We start from the raw sequence: 27,883 nt of genomic DNA, 5'->3' as shown, positions 1-27,883 counted from the left end.
GTTTCTCTCACTCTGCTCCAAGGTATGACGAGGAGAGGGGTATACACAAATTTGCATGCGTGAGGTAAATCACTTAACCTGCCTGTATTGACCCGTTGGTTGTGTAAAAGTTTCCCTGAAAATCCTTCAACGCTACAATGAATTTCCTCATGCTCGAACTAACCTTTGACTGACCTTTGGCTGTCTTCTTTTTCAAAGTGAATTGAGGCAGATATTGATTTTCTTTTTTTTCTCTCTTAGCCTGTGATGTGGCTTTCCCTGTAAATTGGTTTATTTGACCTCTCATCTGTGACATTATCAGAGGAAATGCAATGAACATACAGCATATACACTCTGATAGCTTGTACTTACTACCAGATATACACTGTCAAGCCCAAAGCAAGACAGGTCTGATGTTGTGAGGAATTTATGCAATGCATAGAGGAATAAACAGGAGAACACTGGTTTCTTTGTCAATGCGAAAGGTTGCAAAGGTTTCAGAATTTTGGTGGAGTGTACAAACCAGCAGCATAGACTGGGCTTTCTCATGATTGGCAGCAAAATGTTTCTGCAGTGTAGAAAATATTTGCGACAGTATTGTAACTGCAGCTGACGGACTAACTAACTAATAGCTTCAAGTTAGCTACAACTATTAGCACAAGGGAATTTTTGCGAAGAGCACCACCCTTTAACCACAAACACTATGACAAAATCATTATGGTAGTGGTGTACAGTACACTGTTGTGTGTGGCTTTGAACCAGATTGCTACAACAACATCAACAAAAATTAAATCCTACACGTATTGGCATTAAGGTATTTTTGAAGTTGGTTAAGGTTGGGGAAGGGCAAAAAGAAAGCAACATTGACCTCTGGTACAAGATAATGTAAACTATGGACTTTGATGTCAAAGTTACACACTTTGACCACAAAACTGTCTACCTTGATTTTCTTCTTGGGATACTTTTTACAATACTTTAACAGCATCACACTACTTTGCTACTGAGAGGACAGTCGTGTACACAGCCACTGCTCACGCGTCAGGAAAATGTAAACATTGGAACAATGAACTATGTTGATTTTCTGGTGAAAACCAACACAATAGCATGTAGGATATCATACATGACATTTTATGTGTGGTTACTTTCTGTTCAGCTGAATAAATGAGTTATCCCGTTTTATAGAGTCTGTTTGCAGCTCATGGGCTCCCTAAAACCCACTCTTGAGGATACTTTGGTGGAAATAGAGAGGGTATGAAACCCTGATTTGACGCTGTCCGTTATCCAAGGGGCCATGTCTTGTTCCATTGTGTCCTTATGCCGAATGCCACAGAGCATGTGTGGAGTCTGACCAGACCTAGCACTTATAAAAGTCTGAACTGTCTAAAAAGTCTTTAAATGTTTAATGTTGACTTTTATTGAGGAAAATTATTGCACCTCATTCATTGCAGTCCATTCCTTTAACCTTGAACACTCACCTCAGAGCACCGACGCTTGTTTTGCTTTCCCTCTATTTGTCCTTCTGTATCAGTGTTGATATAGGTGACTAATCCCCAATACTTGCATGTGCACTGGCACTAGTCGCCCCATCACTTGTTAACCTCCCTCAGTAACATTTGTTTTCTGCCTTTCAATCCCAATGCTAAACCAGACTGGATACAGAATTGCAGGACACAGCAGCTAAGTAAGTGGTAAGCCAATGTTCTCTGTCAGTGAGAGTATGTAACCGAGACAAAAAACATAAAACGAGGAAGTGACCCAACTGAAAAGCATTTCAACACTGCAGAGCTAAAGAAAGAATTAACATGTCACTTCACATGTCTTACCGTAGGATAACTTTGGCCAGTGGTGATGATGTGTTGAAACTCCGCATAAACTGTGTATTTCTAACAGAATAATTAACCTGACTCACCTAAAATCATCTCTGGTCAACTAACTAGTAACTAAAGACAAGGACACATAGAGACACTTATTTGATAAAGAACAAGAGGAAATCACATCATATTTACTTCATATTTTGTACTGCTTTGATATAGAAAGAATGTAAGTTTTGATATTTTTTGTGAATATTTTTAGCTAATTTTGCTGCAGCATAACAATAAACTACTTGCCTCTAAAGTCTCACTGAATTCGTCAGGCTGGTAAGACTGCCTCACAGAGGGGTTTCCAAATATTCTGATGCTCTGACTGACGATGTTATCCATGACTTACAAGAACTGATTTATTAAGTAAATGTTTGTCCGGTGTTTAAGGTAAGTGTGTGTCGTGGAAATTGTGTATTTTCACGTGAGAAATGAACAAATAAACAATAATACAATTAACTATCTTTTGTCAACTTAATAAAACAAGATCATACAAGAATATCAAAGAATCACAGTCAATCTATTTCAGCTGAGAGGACAGGCTCATGCACTCAGTGTGCAAGGTGAGTCTTACAAAACTTACAGATACAGCCACACATTTATAGGAAACATCTCGTCAAAACACAAGGACATCTTCCACCATGAGATTGGAATGTTTCCCTCTTCAATGGACATAACTGAGCAAGCACCTCATACACTGATGTTCTATCAGTGTATGAGGTGCTATCTCAGTTGGAGGTCAGCGGGAAAGTTACAGAGAATAATAGCACGTAGGTCATTACATTTATAAAGTCATGATTAATTTTGCTCCGACAGTGTGCAATATTACACAGTCATGGTGTCTGCTCCGTTTTATAAATGACAAATTAAAGGAAATTGACAAAGACAGTAGAATGAATAGATATATGAACAACCTGATCCACAGCAAACTCATCAATCTCTTTTAAGTTTTATTATTTGGGGAGTAAACCATCTTTCACAATGCTCCATTGAATCTACTTCATAAATAGAAGAGCCAGCCTGGTAGCCACTGAATAAATGTAGATTTTGCAGTGTTGTTGTTAACAGAAAAACCTAGTGTGTAGTTAAACTATGAATTATGCTCATTGTTAGTCAAGGTACTCGTGTCTTCTTTTAATTACCATCATAGAAATATGTGTATCTGCAGCTGGGACAGCTTTAGCGCAGCTATGCCCTTTATGACTATAATTTACCTTACTATTTGACCACTGTTTGATTTTCTTACACACAATGTACAGTAGTTTATATATTTATATATATATTATTATTATTTTATTTTTTGCTTTACACGTTTAATTGTAATGCGTCAATGAGAAATATGTACAGTATAACGGTTATTTTGTTTTCCTTCCTATCTCCTCTCTCGTTCAGAGTCGACAAGGGGAACGCAGCTGTTTGACAAGATACTTGGCTGCCGTCGATCTTCTCCCTGCATTATGCTGTACTCTACCACAGCATGTCTGAATATACAAGCGAGCCTACAGCATGATGCGTACGGCGCATAGTTGTTACACCAACAACTAGCAGTGGGTCGAAAAGGAAGATGCTGCTGTATAAAACATCTGGCAACGGCTTGATTATTCAGGAAAGGTCAAATCTGAAGGTACTGAATATACAGTAAAACTGTATTCGCAGTGCACTGTGATAAAGGGAAGATGCTTTATATTGTATTTCAGTACTTAACACAGCACTTGATTATGCTCCCCATTTTGTTTTCTGTTACTTTCCCTTTAATTTGAACCAGGCTTTAATTCGTATGTAACTCAATTTAGAGATATTAGCTAATGTCTTTAGAGGTGTTCCTTACAGGCTTTGTTACATTCATGTATTAACAACATTCATGTATTAATAATTAACCCATGGAAATCCTAACTGTGGATTTTCTAAAGCCATAGTGAGGCTCACTTATAACAAAATACATGCAAACAGAAGTTGTATTACATCCCATTTGCTTGCAAATACTATGTGTGTTGGACAAATAGGGGTCTTGTAGCTGTGTCAACACACTGTAATGTTAAGTGATTAGCTGTACTTTTAGGTAATCAGAGTTTACAGAAATATTATCCACACATTAAAAAAAAAACGTTATACTGTGCAAGCCTTTACCACCCTTACTGACATGAAACAGAATGGCCACAATGGTTTTTGAATAGTTTACAAAGGTGTAAGCGGCTCCTGTCACAGTGGGGTTTCACAGTGTGTCGCCGTCTCGTTCAGCACCTCATTCAATCATTAAAAAGCTATCATCGGTTCTGTTGACACAATGCATCACTGTGAAAATATTGAGACATATAAGGAAGCAAAAAAAAAACAGTTTTCAGTAGCTTCTGTAATGCATGCTCTCAGTTTTTAGATTGAGATTACTGTGATCTAACTACACACCCAAACTAACAGTCTATGGGTTTGTGTGTGCGACAGAGATAGAAAGATTGTTGGGAAGTGATAAAGAAATATGGTATATTCACATTGATGATTAGAAAAGTACAAAGTGGCCACTGTGCACGTTGGAGCATGTCTTCCGTTTTTTTTCTTTTTCTTATATTTGTACATGGTGGCTTGCACGTTAGTCATTTGTTGTAAAATATGTCGAATTATTTACTTCATTAAAGATGTGTTCCTCCCAAACTGTCATAATATTGAATCACAGTGAATTCATTCATCCTTTTTGACACAGATCAGTGAAAAACACTGTTTAATATGAAAGTGAATACAAATCAATCACATATAAAAGCACAGTACCAACTGCTCAAAGTCGTTTTGCAGTAACAATGGAGTTGTTATTCTTTAAATGCTTTATGATAGGTGTACACCACTTTGGGGAAAAATGCCACAGCGCGTGGTGCTCTGCAGGTGTTTCAGTGCTTGTATGGTCAAAGAAGAAGGCGCTTCACTGTAGTCTAATACCAAAAAGCAGGGGATGTCATATGTAGGTTCCAAACAATCAACCCCTAATTATGCTTAAAAAATTTTTTTAAAAAGACGCCACTAAGTTGTATGCATAGATCTATGGTTACCTGACAAAATCATAGATGCAGACTGTAGATTGAATGGTTACATAACTAGAACATGAAGATAAATCAGACCTCTTGCCAAATTCTCTCCAAAGTTTGAAGCCATAGCTGCAGGCCCCCCAATTTGTCTGAGAGCTGTAGTCGCCCCTGAGAAAGCAGTGTTAGTCTCACGGGATCGTGTGTTGGCTTTTGAGATTTAAGTCTTTAGTGTCAGTGATACTGCCGCAACAAAAATCTCTGCAGCCAGATGGCTCCATTGCCACACTATCTCGTTAGAAATAACATCACTGTTAGTTGTTGTACTGCTCTTAAAGCTGCTTCTCTTCTCCCTACACCGGAGGACGAGCAGCCATGTGTCTGTTTGACACCTATTAATCAATTCTGCAGCCCCAGACCTGATCTCAGAAATGCTCCCTTCACAAATGCTTATGTGTATGGTGGCGCCTCCTCCAAAGATCCTCTCAGAGGTTTGATTACAAATTGGTTATGCTATAATCTCCCAGCATGGTACCCTCCTATCTGAATCTTTAACTTCACATTTTCTGGCCAAGCTGCAAACTCACGGCTCTTGGAAAAGCCTGTTAATTGTCTTAAGTAAGAACAGCAACTATATACTGATAGCCGGAAAGCCTTTAGGGTTGTTGCCAATTTTGGCACATTATGGAAAACAGGCAGTTCCTGACATCTACTGGCAAACCTGTTCGCCCACGACAAACGGTGATGACAACCATGCCAATCGCAACCTGTTCCCCAATCCCAGCTGTGATCCTCCCCGCCACTGTGAGGACGGTTATGATGATTCTAAAGTTTGATTTTAGATTTGCTTGCTCAGACAATAATCAGCATAAAACCCACTCAGGCTCCTGGTCCTACTCGCAAGTGATAATATAAGACAAGGACAACTTATTTTCATGAATTGTATGTGCATTTTTCTTCTCCCTTTAGCTTGTTTTATTACCCTGCAAATATGCAGAATTTAAATATACCTTTTTCTTTTTTTTTATCAGCAACAGATAATTGAAATGGGTTGTGAAGCTAGCCAAGCTCTAATAAAGTTAAAGGAGCAATATTTTGTTGGTTGTCAGAAAAGCCTCCACTTAATGTAACTCAGACAGCGCCGTTTTTCTCAGATATTTCTCCAAGCAGTAGACAGTGATGGGATCTGTGTCCATATCAAACTTATTGGCAAAAAGGTGATGCTGCTGAAGCATCCATTGCAGGTCTCCAACACCATACACACATATTTGCCTGACATGGTTACCTTGACACTCTGGGTACGCTGCCTCCGGGGAACCCTGTGACCCCTCATGCAAGTTCCACTTCACCAGCCGTGCCACTGCGTTCATATCCGTCATGTCATGTTTCGGGTTGGGCCACTTTGAGCCAGGAACACCGGGGATTCGTTGAATGGTTGCCCAGATGAACTCATCAGGACTGTAGGTGTCTTTGGCCCACTTTAACAGCGCCTGTATTCGTCTGTCTTCCAACACACTGCGGATGTAACCTCGGTTAACCACAATGTAGGCATTTCCTGACAGAATGGGCATGTTGAAGGGGGTTGCTCCTTTGCATTTCCTGTCCTCTGAGACATTTGAAATAGTGAATTAATTTGACGGTGATGATCATTTAGGTCAGTCTAAAAAAAAAATTACGATACCGAAGTTACTGAATTAACACACATTGTGAAAATCTGCAAAAGAAGTACCTGGATTTTCCCATCAATTATTTGGTGAACAATTGTCACCCTCCATTTCTTTTCATTAGGCATTTTTTCTGACTCCAAGCTGTTGCCACCCTTTAATGAACGCAACATCCTTACAATCTCCAAGTTGGTTTTCAGAGGGAAATCCTGGCCACAAAGGTTGATGAAGTATTTCCATTTTGTCTTGGCATGATAGAGATCAGCCATACAGTTGAGGTCAGCCTGGACGCGTGGCCACCCAGAATAGACCACATTCACAGCCTGGCTGACCATGAAGACATTTGGGAAACAGGAAGCAATGGCCCTGATAGCTGCTAAGACTGAGGCCTCTGATTTTATGTCCACATGGATACAATAAATATTTTGAGGTGTATAGATAGCTCGCAGTAGTCGCTCAAAGTTCTGCACCTAAAAATGAAAAAAAAAAAAGGAATTCAAGTCTGCACCAGTCTCTGGTTCTTATCGTGCATTCAGGCAGATGGAAATTAGGAAAGTTTCCATTACATAGTTCATAGTAAGTCCTATTTAAAAGTGCTGAGTTGACGACAGTAAAAAAGGCAGCATAGTCACCCCCAGGAAATGTGCTTTATTTCTACTGTCAGACTACAGAAAACTGACAAACAAGCTCTTCATCATCCATATAAACCAAACCGGGGATGTATTGGAGCACAGGAGGTCAAAACCTTTTGTACACTAAATTTCTACACATTTCATTGTACTGCTGTTTTTCGAAATTAATATTTAACACATCTAACAAACTGGGTCGGCCAGGCTAACTAAGTCACCTGATTTGTAACAAATGTCTTGGAACTCTCAAAAACCGCCCGACAGGTGTATTATCCCACTCTGAGCTTTTAACTTTCCCACTTTCCAGTTGCTTGTGAACGCACCATTTTGCTCATTGTTCAAAGTTTTTTGGTTTTTGTTTTTTTTAGAAGTATTGAAAGGGACACTCCAACAACAAGCAGCAGAGCCCAAGATGTCCCTATGGTCTTTCTTACAGAGCTGTTTTCACAGACTTGGAATTGTTGACGTTTACTGGAATTTCAATTCAGTTTTTAAAATTTGCTTACCTTGTGATGTACAACCATAGAGTAAGCCAAAGGAAAGTCCTCTTCCTCCTTGCTTAATGGAAATGTAAAGTAGTTCCTGCTTAATTTGAATTTCCTGGAAGTAAACAATTTTGAACAAACACTGTTTGTTAAATTCAATTATTAGTGTTAAATTCAGTACAGTTAAATTTTTGCTTAGAGTTATACTTCATTACTGAAACCTGTAATTTAAAGCAACGCACCTGCAGTCTTGGGTTGCATCAATATAATACTCATCAGAGATCTGAGCCCTCTTTCGGAAGTCTTTAGTGATGGTCAGTAATTTGGCCTGCTTCAGTGCCTCCCTCTCTCCCTGGAGGATTGCTGAACAGTTGCACAGTTGTTCTGGTCCACCGTCAACATCTGTATAATCCAACTGGCTGTATCTGAGGATGTCAGGAAGACCCCGTCCTGTTTTCACTTGGCTGAGCTGGGAAAGCATCCATAGTGATCCCAGTACAACCGTGAGCTTCAGTAACAGTGGCAGCCAACCTCGTTTTAATTGCTGCATTGTTTAAAAAAGAGGATCTAAAAACTATGATGATTTTACAGTGTTGGTGTGGAGGTGGGGCATGGTTGGGCTCAGCTGCAGGAGGGACTGATTGGGGAAGTGATTCAGGGAATGGTGCCTGAAAGAGGCTTAATTCGCCCAGCTCAATCGAATCGCTGATTATCCCTCTATTCCTCCTCAAAAACCAAGTAGCAGGACACCAGAGGGCTCACATTCCTGGAGAGACTGAGCAACAGGCTGGCTGCAGACCTGACGTGTGCTCAGATGCTCGGCAGGAGAGCACACAGTCATGGATATTGTTTGTGTTTGAATAAACACGTCAGAAACTGTAGTTTGGCTGGTTGTTGTTCGTTTGTGCTGAAAGAACCCACGGCGAGATGGTTGTCACAGCATGTTTATATTTCTTTATATTTATACATGCTCTACTGGGGTGTTTTATTAATAATTTAGCTTGATTTCTATCTCAAATTTAAACTAAAAATGCCTGACAAAACATTTGTCCTGTGGCACCAGTAGGTGATTAAAAATTTTTTGCCACATTTTGGGATGTACTCCACATCTGAAATGATGTGTCTGTCGTGATGTATAACATTGTGTAGACAAGTTCCTCTCATTATGAAGCCAGGCTGATTAGTCCATATGTTACTGCACCTGCAAACAAGATAAGAGAAGTGATATGAAGACATTCATTCTTTTGACAATTTTTTTCCAAAATTCTAAATTGAACATAAAGTAAAGTTCATGTTTCCATGTATATAATGTTGACATAATATATTAATGCTTTTAATTAATGATAACTGAATTAATGATAACTGAAATGCAATCACAAACAATACCAATAACAATGCATATTTTAAATAAGAAGTTTAAATTTAATAAAGGTTAAATATCAACTGTTTAACGGTATTAATCATAACTGTATGTTTCTGTCTGTTGCCCATAAAAACATTTTAAATCTTCTTTCATTTTTTTACATTTCTTTTGTTTCAGGAATAAGGATGCAACATTGCCCCTGGAAATCAATTCAGAAAAGTAATAATATAAAATCCTAATTCTGCCAACCACGGCATTTGTTATATTCCAAATGTCCACGCATTATCAATATCTGCAGTGATCAAATTATCATGCTGGCAACTTGGACTAAAACCAATGCCTCAAGATGAGGCTGTAATATCCAAAATACTTCAAAATACTGAAACTGAACATATATTGTCTGTCAACTGAATAACCTACCAAGAAACTATGAAAAAACATGTTGATAGTTGATGTATGGTTGAGAGTTCAGGCAGTTCGTAAAGCCTTCTTAAAATTTGAACCACTGAAAAGGTTTAAATGAGGCCACCTGGGTTTGTTCATCTGGGTACGATATATTTAACTCCTCAGTGGTGATGAAAAGGCCCCTCTAAGCATACTTACCTTTCTTATATAGGCTGCAAATTTTTTTTAATTTTTTTTGTCTCTCTCTCATTCACTGTAGAGTAAACGCTTCTGTCCACACACAATAGAAATTTGAAACCAAAAGACGTGGGTCAGTAAAGAACAGTATTTGTTACTGTTAGGAAAAATAGTAACTCATTGTCAGTGTGTAAATTAAGTTACTGTTATGTGTGAAAAGTTTCCGTTAGTCTATGTAGATAACTGTAGTTGAAAGGTCACTACTACATACACAAATCACAAGTTCCTCTCTTGCAACAAAGGAACTGGCTTATCTAGTTTAGCACACACATTGATTAAAAGCAAACATACTCATATAGGGTGCAAAGAGCATTGAACCCCTATGCACTCACGGTACACAACATGTGACCTTATCTATAGTAATGTAATCACGTGATGTTTTGTAACCACATACATACAATAAAAGGAGCAAAGAGGGAAGTCTGATTCGGAGTTGGCTGATGCCAGGTGAAGAGCTTACAACTCTAAGACCCTGCACGGACTTCCCTTGCTGCAAGTAAAACTCAGATATGGTGCCGAGCCTTGTGTTTGTCTGACTGTGGGTTTGATTCTTATGCTATCAGCGCTATGTTACGGTTCTGAACCTAACAGTTACTATATTTTGTGATTTGCCGTTTTTCTCTGTAAGAGAAACACTATCGTTTTCAGGTTTTCACAAAGTTTTCTCTTCATGTTTCATGTTCAGTCAAAAGTAAAGTATAATATTGACCCATTAATAACTATGACCTAATTTAGTATGTTAACTAAAAGCCCCTTAAAATATCATATTTATTGTTAAATCTTTTGCTGTGATGGCAATTTTTTTAATTTCACATATTTGTTATTTGTTGGTACACAAAGATGATTTTTCTTTTATGAAAAAAAATATTGATATGAAATTCACACTGGAGCACATATTGAGATTGAGGCCTTTTTTAATCCAGCCATTTCTGTATCATGCTGTCCTATATTTAGTCATTAGTCATTTTATCATTTTTTACAGACAATAGTGGAAATATTTCTATGATCGCATGTAGAAAAAAGTGAATGCACTTAATGACCAGATAGACTCAAGTAAGAATTAAGTATACATTTTTTTTACAATGTTCTTTTATGGAGAAATCATGAGTAATATAGCATTATGTTTACAGTATATTGTGACAACACACATCACATGTGTTCACTGTCGGATTGAATGGTATGCTCAAATCAATCATCAGGGAGTGTGTGATTATTAAACAAAAAATAAATCCAAACGAGAAGTCTTCATACAATGGTAAAAATAGAAAAGTGGAACTTGCACTTCCGCTATTACTTCATGTGAACAAAAAAAGGATGTGAACAAAAACTTCGTCTCACACATTGACCTATTTGAAAAGATGTTACTGGATCTGAGTTTAGCTCAGCTAATATGTGCAGTGCTGTAAAGCGAATTATCAAATTCCACATAGGACATTATTGGGTTATTCAAGTAACACACCTGATCATATTGATACGTTGTACATTGTTACCTATAAGATTGTTTATTTTCAATCTCTTTTTTACATTCGTTTTGTCTTGGGTATACACTGTGAAACTAGTGCCTCAAGAAATGTATTCTTTATTTTGTGTAGAGTGAATCTGTGAACTGTGATATAACACATCAATTTTAAAAGGTCAAACAAAAGGGTATTTAACCTACACTATTTAGGGCCTGTCGCTGCTGCAATTGCTGGATGTCCAAGCAAAGCTTAAGTAAAGATTTTAACAATTTCAGCAGGCACTTAATATAAAACTTGAAATTACATTGTGACCATGCAACATGTGAAATAAAACAGTGTACAGTAATCTGTTGGTGAATACTGGAAAACAAAACTAAATTCTCTCTTAAATTCACTAGGAAAAATGTAATCTGCAGAGAATCCTTCCTACCTGTGATTTTATGAGCACTGGGTCAGATCCGAATTTTCTCTCCATCTCCTACCTGTTCTTCCTCTTATTGCTGTCTGATATTTTGAACATTTTGGGTACACTTGTTCTATTCAAGTCAGACCACACTAATGGGAGGCACATTAGCAGTAAAGTCCTGACTTTCTGTCAGAATTTTTCAAAGTAAAACCTGTTTCATACACCTAAGCCTGGTAAGTTTTGACAAAGAGGAAAGAACAGCAGACAGAAAAAATATTTTAACAAACATACAAATCTGTTTCACACTAAGTGTTACTGTGAAGTGCTTTTCTCTGCAGGTTTGGCACTGGTAAGTGTAGCTTTCACTTACAAGATCAGCAGGATTAAGTATACCCTGTGTTACAGTTTCATGCTTTTATATTGAAAGCCAAGTTTAACTGATTGATTGTTCACGCTAAATTCTACTGTCTTCACACAGTCTGTGTACCTGAAAACCATGTAGATGAATGGTATTACTTCACTATGTTTTGGGGATATTTGTGGGGGAAATTGTTTTAAATTCAATTTTTAATCAAATTAATATAGGCTATTTCAAATGATGATACTATTCTGTCTTTATAATGGCTCAAATTTAAAATTGCACAGCATCTCTGCTTTTAAGTCAAGTGTGGCAGTCACATACCAGGTCTTCAAGCACAAGGATGAATCAACAATTAAAAAAACTGTAAGTTCACAGTAGTCAGACATGCCAGTACAGACGGCTACACAGATGAATGCTGTCAGACTTTATTGTCTTTCTTTCTTATTTCTTAATTGTGCCAGAATGACAAGATTTCAAACTGATAAAAAATACAGTTTGTGACTTTTTTTTTTTTTTTTTTTTTTTTTTTTTTTTGTGCAAAAGAAACCATATAAAGAGCAACAGCCGGGAGGAAAAAACTTCCTTTGGACAGGAAGAAAAACCTCAGACAGAACCAGACTCAGAGGCTATCTGCCTCTACTAGCAGGTGAGGGGAGAGCAGAGAGAGAAAAGAACAGCATAGCAGCGATCCAAGACAATCACTTGTTGGTGGGGTCAGTATTTAAGTCCAGTAAGGAGTTGGTTTATATGGTGAAACTAGAGATTTTATTTTAAGCTATGAAAATTGCAGACCGTAATTGATAAGGTGGAATAACATGATTATCATAAATAGTTATAAATGATGTCACACATTTGAATTATGATAGTTATTCAAGTGTCACAGAACTGACACAGAACATTTCCATAAAGTTAGTTAGCGTTAGATGACAACACCTAAATCTACTTATTGTGTTATTATTCCCTGCAGGGTGTCAAGGTGGTATATCTGACTTTTTACATGCCAGGAAACATGTTGACATATTTATCTTCAGTCTGCTTTATCTTGTACAGGCCGTTGAAAATGTATAAAACAAGTTGGTGTCTCACAGTTAATCACTGTACACATGGTGTTTACCTGTAGTTCCAGTCCATATATTTATTCTGCCAGAATTGTGCTCATGTTAAGACTGACCCTTGTTTTAATAAGGCATTTTCTGAAGATAGATGTATCTTGAGATCGCTATCATGTTATGTTGTATTTTCCCCTCTCCACCCCATTGCTCTAATGTGGATTCATATTAGAACCTTAATACCAGACTGAATCACTGGAAGTTTCAAAATAGCCAAAAATACTAATAATTAAAACTGCAAGCAGTGATGTACGGGCCCTCGCACTCTGGCGCGCCGCCTCCCTGAAGCCGCCTCCCCGACCTGCAGCAATGGAGGTACCACGTGTACCCACTTAAAGGTGCTATTTTTGTCTCGTTTCCTGTTTCCAGCACGCGTTTTGCAGCGCCCACTCACAAAACACATATCACGTATTGTCTCACTACGCCGGATGTATGTGACACATTTTGTGAAGTTTCAAGCATCCTTTGACCTTAAACATCAACTTCCTGTGTCACGGGGAGACATCCAACTTTGTCGGTCTGACAAAATCCCTAGGAGGAGTTCGATAAAGTACAACATGTCAGAATCTCCCAAAATGGCAACTAAATTCAAAATGGTGGACTTCCTATCCAGTTGACGTAACGGTGCAATGTAACTTTTTTGTGCGTCTAGGTGTGATACACGTGTCCACCGGATTTCATGAATTTAGGTAAATGTGGCCGACGGGGCATTTCTTTAGGGGGCCCTCTCCAGCCATTTGGCCGTGCCCACTTGCGACTCCACTAGAATACAATTTTTTTCCCCCAGAGACATGTGTGTATCCACTTTCATGAGTTTTTGAATATGATAAATCCTTCAAAAAGGCAAATCACTTTACATAAGGATAAGAACGTCTAAAGTCCAAGAACATTTTTACGAAAAACAATTGGGCTTTCACACCTCAGGCCTTAATAAAACACACACACATTGTTTGAACAACACACTGACCCTTGTGTGTTCAGGCTGTTTGTAGATGTCATCAAATAACATGAATGACACAAATCAAGGAACTTACCGTCGATGGTGTAAAACATATTAGTCGTGGGTTACGTCCATACAGTCTACGGTTACGTCACGGCGTTCAGGGTAGTTTAAATTGCATAAAAAAATATAAATATAGCAGGTTCAAAAAAGGTGACCGATATGACAGTCAGATCATTTTGATGTAACCAAAAGTACAAAGTGAAGAGTCACAGTCTGTGTACAAGACAAAGGCTCCAATGAGAGTCCCGCCCACATTAACACAAATGAGTGCAACATGAGTGACATGCCAGCCTAGTACAGGTAAAAACAAGAAGTGGCAGGTATATAAAACACTCCTACTATAATTGTATTTTATAACCAATTGATTCTCTTGGTGGACTATTTTTGATCCGAGATTAATTCAGCATAATTTCAAAATATTAGGAGAATCTTGGCTAAATTCCCTTCAGGTCTACAGACCTGACTTTATGTTCTGTATTTTGACTTGCAAATTTTAGTGTCAGATATAAAACACTGCAACATTAAAAAAAAAAAAAAAAAAAAAAAAAAAAAAGGGGTTTGCCCACAAATAATCCAAACAACCAAACTCACTCTTCTTTTATTTGTCAGACGTCAAGCAGTGTGAACTTCCCTCTATTCACGAAGCTTTCAGCTGACTGCTAAGAAACAGCAGCAACAGTCTATTTCCACAAAGCTTTACAGCATAACACATCCCACATTCTTCCACAAAAATATTTAATTACCTTGTAAAAAAAAATGTCTTCAGTTGCATTATATTTACTCTCTCTTAAGAAAAAAAAATCCAGAACTAATGAATATGTCATTATTTCAGTGTGGAGGCTTCAGGTTGCACTTGTGGAAGCTGCCAACTAGTTTGGCTTCCAACATATAAAAGAACGGGAAAGTTTAGGTTTCATCCAAAAGCACAATTTGTCCACCAAACGTCACTCAATATCATCTTGATTGAATATCCCCTGTTTTATAAACCTTTGTCTTTGGTCCACATTTGTTAAATTATTGAACTCTCGAAGTAGATGTTTTGAGTCTAAGCTCACGAAATGTATTCTGGAAAGTCTTCCTGTATGTTTCTGTTTCTGTCTTCAAGCTTTGTTCAGCTGAATCCTGCTGTTTGTAAGTGTGGACTGACATCTGGTGGAAAATGACTTTCGCCAGTACAGGGTTGTCGTTAACGTGCTGAGGGACAAAAGGTGAATATATATGATTCACAATTTTTTATTTTTTATTTATTATTATATATTAATTAATTATTTTTATTTCAATAATATAATTTAGATTTTATAATATTAATTTTATGATATTAATTAATGTGAATAGTATACGATAATTGAAGGTCATATTTCACCTTATGAATCTGTTTCATTCATGAATGTATTGACACTTTTAGACTCGTCAGACAGTGTGTGAATCATTTCTGGTTGGTCTCTGCCATCAATCAGTGTCACTTTTATAAATGAGCTTGTGTTTGCTGTATCGGTCTGATGAAATAAACAAAACCTGAAACAGAGTTCCTGTAACTAAACACGTGTCGTCTCCAAGATGCCACGTGGACAAAGTCTTAAACGTCCTTTAAAAACTTAAAACAAAACAAAGAATCTGTGTTAATTATCCAAAAAATGATATGAATAACATTTCTTGAGCTGGATGTTAATCACAAGGAGACACTTCTTTTTCAATTGAATGTTTTTATTCAGTGTGTGTTCACTGTGATGCTGAGATTTCGTTACATGATCTCCTTTAAGACGGAGGATCTGTGAGGGAACAAATGAAAGACTTCATGTTAGATGTCAAATTTAAGTGACTTAGCACACACATATATACACACACACACACACACACACACACACACACACACACACACACACACACACACACACACACACACACACACACACACACACACACACACACACACACACACACACACACACACACACACACACACACACTGTTATGCTATGGCAGGATGGCTCCTTTAAACCAGCACAGGTAAAAATAAAACCGTTCCTATTTTCTTTTAGGCCCAAAATCAAGGAGAAATGTAAGTGTACTTAAATACTGTAACTGAAAGCTTCAACATTGATGGAACCTTCTTTAAGACTGCAGCATTTTATTGGTGGTATCATTGAGGGATGTTTGAGCTGTTATGTGTCCATACATCCACATCCCTGCTTCCTCCTCCCCTTCTATCATTCCCCAGGTGATATTCTCCCTTCCAGCTACTTACAGTACTCACACACGCGTACGACACCTCCGGGTACTTGTAAGTGTCAACGCAGGAGTCCTCAAACACTGAGCTGCTGGCTCTCATGGTGCAGCTCTCTTTCAAGTTACATCTGCGGATGCAACGACATGAGAGCATACGAGTATCGGAGCAAATTAAATCTGGGCTTAGCTTTAACTGTTAAAACGTTTTTGGTCGAGTTATGAAATCTAAAAACGATCCCTGGCATTGCGGAAGTATGTTTGTGTATTTGTTGAAATTGTTAAAGCAGAATTAATTTTCGATATTTTCGATGGAAGTGCAGAAGGAATTGAATAAAACCAGAGTGAAACTGCTGCTACTGGCAGTTATCATTCAACCAATCAAATTAAAGCACCATAATAGTTCTGATTATTAATCGCTGCACTCAGAGAGGTTTCTACTTGGATACAGGTCAACGATGGTTTGTAGAAAATCGCATCACAAAGATCCACCAAAGAAACACTGTTGTGTCAACTTATGTTGATGTGACACAGAGAGCTTTATTACTTATTCGGTCAACATTTATGAGTTTGTGATGTTTAAGAAATGTTTGCTCACTGGTTTTCTGTGGGAGGATTTGAAGTCCATGACCTTTGACCCTTTAAGGAGTGTGTTTTCCCCTTTAATATTTCCTTGTGAGTGATTGTTTGCTGATATTTTATTTTTGTTAGTCATTTACAGAGAGAGGGATGTTTACTTAAGTGGCATTTACACTTTTAATATGTTTGTTTGATTGTGTCGCTTTAGAAGGTCATTTCAACTAAAATTCCTGTAAAAAAGTGCAGCTGAGTACCAAACAGAACTAGATGATGACAGATGGATTCCCCCTGGGTCTGATGTTAGGATTAGATCCAGGTGGGTCTCACGTTATAGAAGACTACAGACACTCTTCTACTGCACCTGTAGCTTCTCCACTTCTTTCATTCATTCAGTGCCACACCAGGTTTTGGCTTCAGTAGTGTTAAGTCACTCATCTGCTGTGTTCAGTATCACATCATGTGTAATCATTTGTCAGAAGCCAATTTGTCACTAAAACAACATTTTTGCAGCAGCAACACACTAAAATGTTGCACCTTAAAATGCATGTGTTGTAATATCATGACAGTTGTGGTCCTTGCAGTCCAGGGGGGATTGTAGTAATGGCCTGTTGAGTTTGTTACTAATGACGGTGTGTTAGCGCCTCCGTCTGGATTTTGTCTTCCGCTGCACACGCGGACAAATAAATCCACGATCCACATTTTCAGCCCCACTGGAGTTCACTTTAGTAACTAATCCTTACTGTTTTTCCTTCTTTATATGTTCTGCTTGACACTGAAAGTTTAGTTTAGTTAAATACATTTATTTGTGCAACTGCAAAATGTGTAAAATACATTATTTTCAAAAAGATAAAAATTACAAATCTCCAGAGCGGTGGAGGAGCAGCATTATTAATTCTTATACATGAAACTGATATCTAAATACAAGTTGTCAAAGCTTAACATTTTCTATTTCAAAAGTACACAATGATGATACTGTAGTGATTTTCTATCCAGGACTTTCAGGCGTGTTTGTAAACTAACCTAATAAGTTTTAACACATTCCTGCTGGCCTGAAACTAACATGATATGCAAAAATTAACAGAAGAAAAAAAAAATCAAGAGTGTGCATGTCATTATCCAACACATCTGTATATCCCGTTGTTCCAAAAATAGAAAACTTCCTTTAAAAAATGACTAAATGGAGCTTCATATTAATACTGCTTATTTTCCAAAGTAAAATGTCAAATATGATTTTCCTCATAATAGATATTTTACTTTGTAAAGGACAATGGTCTTTAAATAGGATCATAAAACAGGATAGAAGACATAATAGAATAAGATGACATAAACAGTCCCATGTAGCATGACTCACTCTCACCAGGACCTTCATGTAGATTGAGGGAACAAGTTTAACATTGCAGACCGTCTTCAGTTTCTGTAGCGTATGTTGCTGTGAGATGATGATCTTGGCTGTAGATCAGCAGGAGTGGAGAGAACGTGTTCAGTTTCAGGGTTATAACAGGATTCTAGAACACATTTACTCTGCAGTGAAAAGATGTTTATCTGTTCATCCACATATTGTGTCAGTCTGAGGAGAGAAATACATTCACTTAAAGCAGAGACGTCTTGTACATTTGTAGATGTGACTCAGTCAAACAGTCCTCCATCACTGAACATTTCAGAGAACAACACACTGCTGTCTTACCTGCTGCTGTTCACACCGCAACATCTTCAATGATTCTGCTCCAACTGTTGTTTCCTTTTTGGTGAAAAAAAAAAAAACAAGACATTTCATTGTCTAAAACAAACAAAGTGTTGTTATATATTACAGAGCAAATTACAGTGACAACAAACCTACCCTGCTGTGAAGTGGCTGCATTTCCTTGTTTGACTATACCTACAAAACCAATAAAAAAAAAAAACATAATCAGTGTCATTACTTGGAGGAAATTTTATCATCCAACAAAACAACAATAACATTTTAATAAATGCAATTCTTACCATTTAGACATGCGTTCTTTGTTTTGAGAAAGTAAATTATTAATACAAAAAAAAAACAATCAATAAAAAAAGGCGCCAAGACGCTGATCACAATTCCTGCCACATTTAAACTCGCCGGGAGACATATGTGTATCCACTTTCATGAGTTTTTGAATATGATAAAGCCTCCAAAAAGGCAAATCACTTTACGTAAGAAGGAGAATGACGACTAACAACCAACATCTTTACGAAATACAATAGGGCTTTCGCACTGATGCTCGGTGCTCGGGCCCTAATTAAAACTGCAAGCAGTGATGTACGGGCCCTCACACTCCAGCGCGCCACCTCCCCGCATCAACTACATGTTTAGGTTATTGTGACCCGACTTTACGTTCATGAGATCAACCAACTCGACATAGAGTGTGAAAGTATGAAAAGTGTAATTTCCAGTTGCCAACAGGGGGCGCTATGACTATGAGCGAATATTACCCCACAGGGGTCTTAAGGGCGGGACTGTTATCATACCTGTGATGTTTGGAGAAGGTCGGTCCATGTACATAAGATTTAAAGCAACTCGTAGTTTCATGGCGAGACGCTCAAAATGGCCGCCTCTCACGGGCACACACATGGACGAAAACGAATTATTTTGATAACCTTTAATCCCAAACATGTTTTCTATTCATAGAACCTAAATTCAAGTCGGTCCCACAAAATCCCTAGGAGGAGTTCAACAAAGTACAACGTGTCAGAATCGCCCAAAATGGCGACTAAATTCAAAATGGTGGACTTCCTGTTCCTAATAATAAACACCAGATTGTCCATAATACAATGGTGCGAAAGCCCTATTGTATTTCGTAAAAATGTTCTTGTATGTTCAACGTTCTTCTTCTTACAAAAAGTGATTTGCCTTTTTGGAGGCTTTATCATATTAAAAAAAAAACTCATGAAAGTGGATACACATATGTCCTCCACTGAAAAATGTCGTATTCTAATGGTATCGGCTCGAGAGCGCCCCCTACAGAGATGCCCCGGCGGCCACATTTACCTAAATTCATGAAATCCGGTGGACACGTGTATCACACCCAGATGCACAAAAAAGTTACATCGCACTGTTACATCAACTGGACAGGAAGTCCACCATTTTGAATTTATTCGCCATTTTGGGAGATTCTGACATGTTGTACTTTGTTGAACTCCTCCTAGGGATTTTGTCGGACCGACTTGAATTTAGGTTCTATGAATAGAAAACATGTTTGGGATTAAAAGCTATCAAAATAATTCGTTTTCATCGATGTGTGCGCCGGTGAGAGGCGGCCATTTTGAGCGTCTCGCCGTGAAACTACGAGTTGCTTTAAATCTTATGGACATGGACCAACCTTCTCCAAACATCACAGGTATGATAACAGCCCCGCCCTGAAGACCCCTGTGGGGTAATATTCGCTCATAGTCATAGCGCCCCCTGTTGGCCACCGGAAATGACACTTTTCATACTTTTACACTCTAAGTCTAGCTGGTTGATCACATGAACGTAAAGTCGGGTCACAATAACCTAAACATGTAGTTGATGATGTATTGAGACATTCGTTCGACTTTGTCAATGGGCGTCGCTGTGACGATGCGACAAAGTTGGATGTCTCGCAGTGACACACACAGGAAGTTGATGTTTAAGGTCAAAGGATGCTTGAAACCTCAGGAAACGTGTCACATACATCCGGCGTGGTGAGACCATACATGTGACATGTGTTTTGCGAGTGGGCGTGGCCAAACGGCTCCCCCGCGCCCCCTGCTGGAGACAGGAAACGAGACAAAAATAGCAACTTGAAGCGGGTATACGGTCCCTCACGCTGCACGTCGGGGAGATGGCTTCGGGGAGGCAGCGCGCCGGAGCGGGAGGGCCCGTACATCACTGCTTGCAGTTTTAATTTGAGTTAAAATAACATTTAGGCCCAGAGAGTCAAGGGCTTGGTCATGGATAGGCCTCCTGTCGCCCTCTGGTGGTGTGTTTCATACATCAATTGAAGCCGACAGACCCCTAAAATAGTTAGTTTATCATTCTGATAATATAAAATTGCTGTTCTAGGACACAGTCACAGATTAGTGAGGGGGAGTTTGTGAGAATCAGGATTATGATTGTTGTCAGAAAAAAAACAGCATCAACTGTTAAAAGGTGCACAATGCTGAGCAAAATTGTATAAGCATAGCACACTTCACGTTTGTTTGTTTTTTGTATAACTTAGCAAGTGTTCCCACCGTGTAGGGTCAGAGTGATACTTTGGTTGGGTTTTTTTTTAGAATCAAAACATCCAGCCAGATATCTGCGCCATAATACCTTTGATGGGTCAATGAATGCCTCATGTGTAATTTCCTTTTTTTACCTACAGTCTACGTTTGTACACAGTTTATGGTAATTACTTTATTTCCTACAACGCGTCACGCCTCCCGCTCTGGTCACGCGGTCAATGACGTCAGTTAAGGCATCGCGGACGCAGATGAACCGTTCGTGGTCCAATCCGTATAATACATACAATATAACCCGCTCTCTGTGAGCTACCGGCCCTTCATTTTATCCTGCGAACGGACATATCTGGTGCCGAGACTGCCGTCTCCCGAGGACTGGACAAACTACAGGCTTTAACAACAACAACAACAAAAAAAAAACCCGCTTCGGGACCCGTGTGGTTCTGAGGAAGCTAACCGCCGTTAGCATTGCTACGATAGCTGGTGAACTTTCAACGTCGCTGCTCAGCAACGAGAATTCAACTTGATCCAACTCGAGCAAACCAGCTGAAGACACTGTGACGGTAAAACAGTAAGGAAGGACTTTGAACTTTTAAAGGGCGTGAGTTGAGCCTCCTGCAGGGTAAGTTGTTGCGGCTTCGGGAGCCGGTCCGACTTCTTTGTGTTGTTCGAGGTCATTCCGCCGCGTTAAATCCCACGGAGAGCCAGCTGTTACCGGGACACGAGCCATGAAGAGCCTCCCGTACTTTTGCCGCGGAGAAGTCATCCGAGGCTTCGGGAGAGGAAGCAAAGAGCTGGGCATCCCCACAGGTAACGTGAGCACGGGACAGGTTGTCGTTACGCGCTTTTCTCATTGAGCTAACGCGAAAAGCTGGTTTACGGAGATGACGTCGAGTTAAATCGTATTCAGAGAACTTAACTTTAGAAAACACACTTAACATTGAGCGTTTGTGGTTTCCATTAAATTGTGATTTGACACGTGATCACGGTTCATTCATCTGCCGGTTTACCGACTCGTACCGAGCGGGACTGGTGACGACACCTTTTTACGCAATTTGCGTAGTTTGACTAACAAAACAACCTGACAGATGACCAAAGCTGTTATTTACCGAAATAATAGCTCTGAAGTCATGACGGCTCTCTCCAGAAACGTGTAGTAATATCGTATCTAACTCGGGAGTAAACGGACCAAAACGTGCAAATGAGTATTGAGCTGGTAATGACCCAAAGAACATCTTCCGGTGTCAAATATATTGAAAAGCAAAACGTAGGTAGGTAATTTATCCCCTTTATTACTCTGACATCACAGAATTGTTTGAGGATCCCTGAAACCAGTTTGAAGTATTGACTTTAAATCAGACTTTAGTCCATATATTCACACAGCTGCAACGATTTGATCAGTTGGTTGACAGAAAATGAATTGCCAACTATTTTGATCATTGATTATTGTTTTTTATTCATGTTTTCATAACACAATTTTATGATTTCAGCTTCTTAAATGTAATATTTGCCCCTTCCTTTAGCTCTTCATGATGACAAACTGCAAAAAGTCTTTTTTTTGTTTGTTTGTTTTTTAAGAAACTGAAACCATATGGTCAGTTTCCCATCACCCTTTCTATACTGTAAATGATAGACTTGGTTAAAAGTAACACTTCAACAAGATGCCTTAAAAACAGTGATGTTACTTGGTCTGTGCCAGAAAAGGACAATACAGAAGTTTGTTGATTAGAAACATACAGATACATTGAGAAAATAATGTCAAAAGAATTTATGGATGCTTTTTCTTTATAGAACACTTTGTGGATTTAAAAAAATATATATATATTTTTTTTTACTTTACTGTCCCAATAAGCCGTTGAAATGTTCCTCTAAATTGGCATTGTTGCATGGTTTAAAACATTGTCTTTATCTGCTTTGAAGTGTTATTGAGCAGGTCGTTAACTTCTTAAATGGTGCCCTTTTTCTGACTCTTCCTTCTAATCTCCAGCCAACTTCCCAGACTCGGTGGTGGATAATCTTCCAGCAGATATCAGCACAGGGATCTATTACGGTTTGGCCTGCGTCGGCAGTGGTGATGTCTACAAAATGGTGATGAGCATCGGCTGGAACCCTTACTACAAAAATACAAAGAAATCCATGGTAGGTGCAAGACAAACTGCCTGTTGAGCTCGTCAGAAATGAAGTGAGTCTGTTGTAAACCTATCTAAAAGTAGAGTCAAAGAGTCTTTGACAATCCAGGGTTTCAGTCCAGTAGTGGTCTGGGTCACAAGCTCACTTTTTCCCTCCACAGCTTCGCCTGGAAAATCTGATTTTGCGCAATAATATTTGAACTGAAAACAGGAACTGTTCATTGACCTTATTGTAAACATGACCGCTTATTTGATTATCTTTGCTGGTTTACGGACTTTGAAAGTTACAATCTGCACAATCTCCATTTTGTACCGTTTAGCAGCACCTGTGAACCTAAACAGTAGTTGCAGCTGTGTTGTTAGACCTTACTTCCAAGAGATCTAAACTGTCACCTGTGTGATGTTGGGACAGTCGGCAGTTTCAGAGGAAGCCTGTTGCTTTAGCTCCTTCTACCCTGTCTGCTGGACGAACTACTACTGGGTGATGGAAAATGCGTTTATTCTTCTGCACCCAGCTCGTAACAGTTAACGCTTTCGCCAGCGGGCCACAGACTCGGTCACCATTGTTTTACCTCGTTCAGCCGTTGCAAGTGACTTGACAGACATTTAATCATGCCCGACCAGTACTGGACCTTTGGGGCCAATGCAGACACTGATATTAGGAAGAAAAAAGTTCCATTATCGATATATCAAACACTTCGAACAAAGATATTGAATAGAGGCAGGACATTATACAGTTAAAAGATAAACGTTACTGTCTAATGAAGTAATGAATTAATACAAAAATTTAAAAAAACAAAAAACAAGCAGAACAATGTCTAAATTTGCCTGTTCTGCTGACTGGTAAGTAAAAAAAAATTAAAAAAAATTGAGATTTTAGCTGTAACATTTGGGGGTCGCACTGAAAGGAACTTTTTGTTGTACTGTCTCTGGAGGAGCCTAAATACTGTTTATTGATGTGTGACTAATTAGTTGCAATAATTTAAGTTAATGCATATATTCCCTTTAATATGACTTTATTCATCTTTAGAACAGGTGACAATTTATTAATTTTCACTGAGTGGTCATGTGGATTTTGCAACGCGCGGACAGGATGAGGGGAGCTGGAGCCTCAAACTAAGGCTTCATTCATTGGAATTCTTTCTGGAGACGATATGGGCAGGAAGATGGCGGAACAAATGAAATGAGATGGTTTAATTGGTTGTAACCTATTTGAAAAAGTCCAAAGCATTCAAAAAAAATGTGTTCCATCTAATTAAAGCTTTGGAAAAACCCCTCATATATTAATCTGTATCTGATGGAAACTGTTGAGCCAATTGAGAGTTTAACGAGCCGGGAAAGTCCTGCTCATACATCCCAATATAAATGTTAAGAGTTTTATTTTTTTATCTGCAGCCTTGCTTCTTGTTACAGTGGGAGGATGAGAGCGCTGTGTTTCGTCAACAGTGATAGGAAAAAACGAGATGTTTTGGCCATTAAGTCCATTATGAAATGAATACTCGTGTTGTAAATGTTTAAAGAGGGTGGGTAATGGATCAAGTCAACAATGTAACGCACTTGGAGCAACACCACAAACCGCTGCGTGATAGTACTGTGGATTCCAGGCCCGAAGGTTTTAGCCCTTAAAGTACGTCAAAGCTTGACACTTGTGGTTACCACTTTCGCGACAGACAAGCTGCAGGATAGATCAGGCATGCAGGAGGTAAATGATTGGAGCTGGCCTCGACTCCCGTGTTTGAGTTAAATAAGTAAAGAGGATTTGTGTTTGTTGTTGATGACAATACCTTGGCTTTGGGATGTTTGATGTCAAATTTCAGAACAGACTGCTGAGTTCAGGTGCAGGTAGGTTTTATAGCAGGAATCGACCGAACACTGAAGATTCCTACTCTGCAAAGTATCAGATAAAACTACAAAGAATAGATAGAAAGATGGATGGACGGACAGACGGACGGACTTTATTGACCGTTACTGTAATATAGCTTTTAGATATTCTTTTGTTACTTATACATTATTAAGTGGATTTGTAACTGTATTGTACTTTAATTACTCATAATAAGGCGACTAAAAATGGCAACTATATTTTCAGATTCAACGAATAAAAGCTGATGCCATGCTGCTCGCCACTTTTCAAATGTAGTGTTAAGTCCCGTATAGATTACTACTGCTTTCAGCCCAATCATCTTTCTAAAGTATTAAAGTGACGTTGTACATTGCGCTCACACTCCATACACCGGCTTTTTTTATTTTTATTTTTATTTTTTCACATTTATTTTGCTACTCCTTAATGTCAGATGCAGAAGCAGGGCTAAATGCAAGCCATTCACATATTGTTCTGGTTTCATAACACAACAAGCAACAGTGTGGTAGAGTTTGTCTTTTGCTGTTCTCTTTTTAAAATGAATGTAAATGTTTGTTGTTTTTTTGTGTTTTTTGTTGTTGTAGGAGACCCATATTATTCACACGTTCAAAGAGGACTTGTACGGGGAGATTCTCAGTGTCGTCCTGGTGGGCTACATCCGTCCAGAGAGAACCTACGACTCACTTGGTGCGCTTTCTCTTAAACACCTTGGCTGCAATCTTTCTAACATGATCTCAAAAACCTCAATATAAATATAAAATGTTTTTTTTCCATGCACCCATATTTTACTTGGTACTTTTTCTTTTTTCTTTTCCCGACCATGCTTTCTTTCCTCTTCTCATATTCCTCTTCTCTTCTGCTCACTTTTGTCTCGCACATACTCTCTTGACTTCGCTCACTTCTTTCCTGCACATCTTCATCCGTCTTTACAGAAGCCCTTATTGAGGCAATCAACAATGACATTGAGGAGGCCAAGGTGAAGCTGGACCTCCCGGAGCATCTCAAACTGAGGAACGACAACTTCTTCACCAGCATTGCCAGCTCGTCCTCAGTCCTACCCTGCACCGCCGCGTCCACGTCCACGTCACAGACCATCATGAATGGTCACTGACAGCTGGCTGGGACAGCAGGACTCTGCGCGTACTCTCGCAGATCAGAACAACAGGGAGGTTTCAGAGCCTCGTTCTGAAACCTCTCGGGTGATGCTATGGCTCCACGTGGACATAATCAACCAATCATTTTTATTGTATTGTTCTTTTACCTCAATGTTTCTGTTAAAAAAACAGAAAAAAAAAAAAAACCGTTGTAGCTTGCCATATGGTTTTGTTACAGGCAGTGTGTCCCTGAATAAATCGTGTCTATTTGTGTGTAGTGACACCAGATTGCCCTGTTTGGGTCTCACTGGTCCCGCTTTATATCTGGAATCTGTTATGAGAGAAGGCACTGAAAAAAAAAAAAAAGTACACCTCTTGGGGTGGGGATGACCACAAATACAGGCAGGTTTGTAATAAACTCTGCACATAGTCTAGTCGAGGTCTAAAACACATGACATCATCCAGTTCTTTTCTGTTGAGATTTGTTTCCGCCTCAGATGGTCGAAGTAAACGTTCCATTATTATCTGTAACAAAAACATGAGTCATACAGTTTGAAGAGATTATGCAACAATGTGGCTGAATGCGAGGCATCTATGTGAAAATCGTGATTAAAATATGAATTGATGTAAATTTATTGGTATTGCCACTGGTTTTCTCCTTTCACCTCCCTCTAGAAAATCTCCCTCTCTTTCAGGTGCCATGTATATCACTGCCCTAAAAGTGTAAAGCTTTTACACCAGACCGGAGATTTAATACGTTGCGCAGAAGAAGAAAAAAAAAATCGTAATGCTGGTCGACGGGAATGATTTCATAACCTGCCTGCACGGTTATTTATTTCATGAAATGTGTACCAATAGACCGTTTCAAATCGTTTCATCATATTCACTTTAAATACACACTTTAAATGTCTCGCCTTTATCCCCTGCTGAGTCCATAAAGAATTGGGGATGATCTAAGGAACACTAGGGCTGAAGTTTTTATGCACTTTGGTTAGTTTTTTTGCTTTTGCCACTGTACCTCGCCGCTCTCTCTGTTTTTATTTCAGATAGTATACTGTCGATAGATGAAGGAGGAAAGAAAAAGCTTGTGAATCCTGTTCTGTGACCGTAGATCTACAGGCGGCAACAGCTGTTGAAGTGTATGAACATAAATTTAAAACATCCAAATGTGAAGTCTGAACTGAAAAAAAAAAAAAAAAAAATCGACAATATACAAAGTATTCTTAATAAATATATATTTTGAGAGATTTAGATTTTACTTAATTTTTAAAGACCCCGTGAAGTTGTAATAAATATATTCAGACTATTGACAAAAACCCTGAATGAGGAGTGTCTTTAGAGGTGTGTGTTTAGCTTTTCCAAGGAGCGTGACATACGACTCCAGCAAAACCACAAGTATCCACAATTCTTCAAACCGGTGTTAAAAGTGTTTTAAATGACGAAAGGTGCGAGTCTAAATATGTGATTTTTGTATTGTATGACATTATTTTAGTTTATTAAAGTTATTTAGGAAGTAAAAGATTCAACTGCGGGCGGTGCAGTGGTTAGCACTGTGCAGCGAGGAGGTTCTGGGTTTGATCCGGGTCTGGGGTCTTTCTGTGTGGGTTCTCTCCGGCTCCCTCCCACCGTCCAAAAACATGCACCTCAGGTTAATTGGTGATTCTACAAAATTGCCGTATATGTTGCTCACAAAACCTGCATATATTGTTCTGCATTAATGGTGTCTTTCCTGATCTGATGTGCATGCTAACCATAGGCTACCATGTGCACTAATGCATCCCTGTATCGTCACTGATGCTGGTTATTGAACTGTGCGTTAACAACAAGGTGGTCAC

General features: G+C 38.8%; 3 protein-coding genes and 1 long non-coding RNA gene across 11 annotated transcripts in view; 2 read left to right on the top strand and 2 right to left on the bottom strand.

The window, feature by feature from the left end:
• The window catches only part of LOC138621393 (protein prune homolog 2-like), a 36,252-nt gene extending 31,759 nt beyond the window's left edge, over nucleotides 1-4,493 (top strand). For 4 of the 8 annotated variants that reach the window (XM_069699411.1, XM_069699409.1, XM_069699405.1 and 1 more), the window contains 3 exons: nucleotides 23-64; nucleotides 1,628-1,660; nucleotides 3,231-4,493. In XM_069699411.1, the coding sequence (XP_069555512.1) occupies nucleotides 23-64; nucleotides 1,628-1,660; nucleotides 3,231-3,258 (103 nt within the window). In that variant the 3' untranslated portion in view covers nucleotides 3,259-4,493. Of the gene's footprint in view, nucleotides 1-22; nucleotides 65-1,627; nucleotides 1,668-3,230 lie in introns of all 8 variants that reach the window. The other 4 variants (XM_069699410.1, XM_069699407.1, XM_069699406.1 and 1 more) reach the window with 3 other exon arrangements.
• A 1,122-nt stretch (nucleotides 4,494-5,615) lies between these two features.
• Nucleotides 5,616-8,220, bottom strand: LOC138621398 (beta-1,3-galactosyl-O-glycosyl-glycoprotein beta-1,6-N-acetylglucosaminyltransferase-like). The gene is given in 5 exon segments (XM_069699423.1): nucleotides 5,616-6,422; nucleotides 6,425-6,452; nucleotides 6,576-6,980; nucleotides 7,646-7,739; nucleotides 7,867-8,220. Coding segments are annotated over 5 exon segments (1,290 nt in total). The 5' UTR covers nucleotides 8,175-8,220; the 3' UTR covers nucleotides 5,616-5,967.
• A 7,431-nt stretch (nucleotides 8,221-15,651) lies between these two features.
• Nucleotides 15,652-16,342, bottom strand: LOC138621362 (uncharacterized). The gene is made up of 2 exons (XR_011310941.1): nucleotides 16,219-16,342; nucleotides 15,652-15,737 (listed from the first exon to the last, which is right to left on the bottom strand). It is a non-coding gene; the product is annotated as an uncharacterized lncRNA (long non-coding RNA).
• Nucleotides 16,343-21,385: 5,043 nt separating this feature from the next.
• rfk (riboflavin kinase) lies at nucleotides 21,386-26,683 on the top strand. The gene is made up of 4 exons (XM_069699426.1): nucleotides 21,386-21,777; nucleotides 22,955-23,106; nucleotides 25,539-25,641; nucleotides 25,887-26,683. Exons 1-4 carry the CDS (start codon nucleotides 21,696-21,698, stop codon nucleotides 26,063-26,065), a joined length of 516 nt encoding a protein of 171 aa, XP_069555527.1. The 5' UTR covers nucleotides 21,386-21,695; the 3' UTR covers nucleotides 26,066-26,683.
• Nucleotides 26,684-27,883: the final 1,200 nt, after the last annotated feature.

This window comes from Brachyistius frenatus, unplaced genomic scaffold (genome assembly GCF_029030835.1).
Source record: "Brachyistius frenatus isolate BFR_SWC_R1_liver_20210118 unplaced genomic scaffold, ASM2903083v1 Contig_30, whole genome shotgun sequence".
NCBI lineage: Eukaryota > Metazoa > Chordata > Actinopteri > Embiotocidae > Brachyistius > Brachyistius frenatus.
Note: the sequence above shows the minus strand (reverse complement) of the source record. Positions and strands in the feature narration are given on the sequence as shown.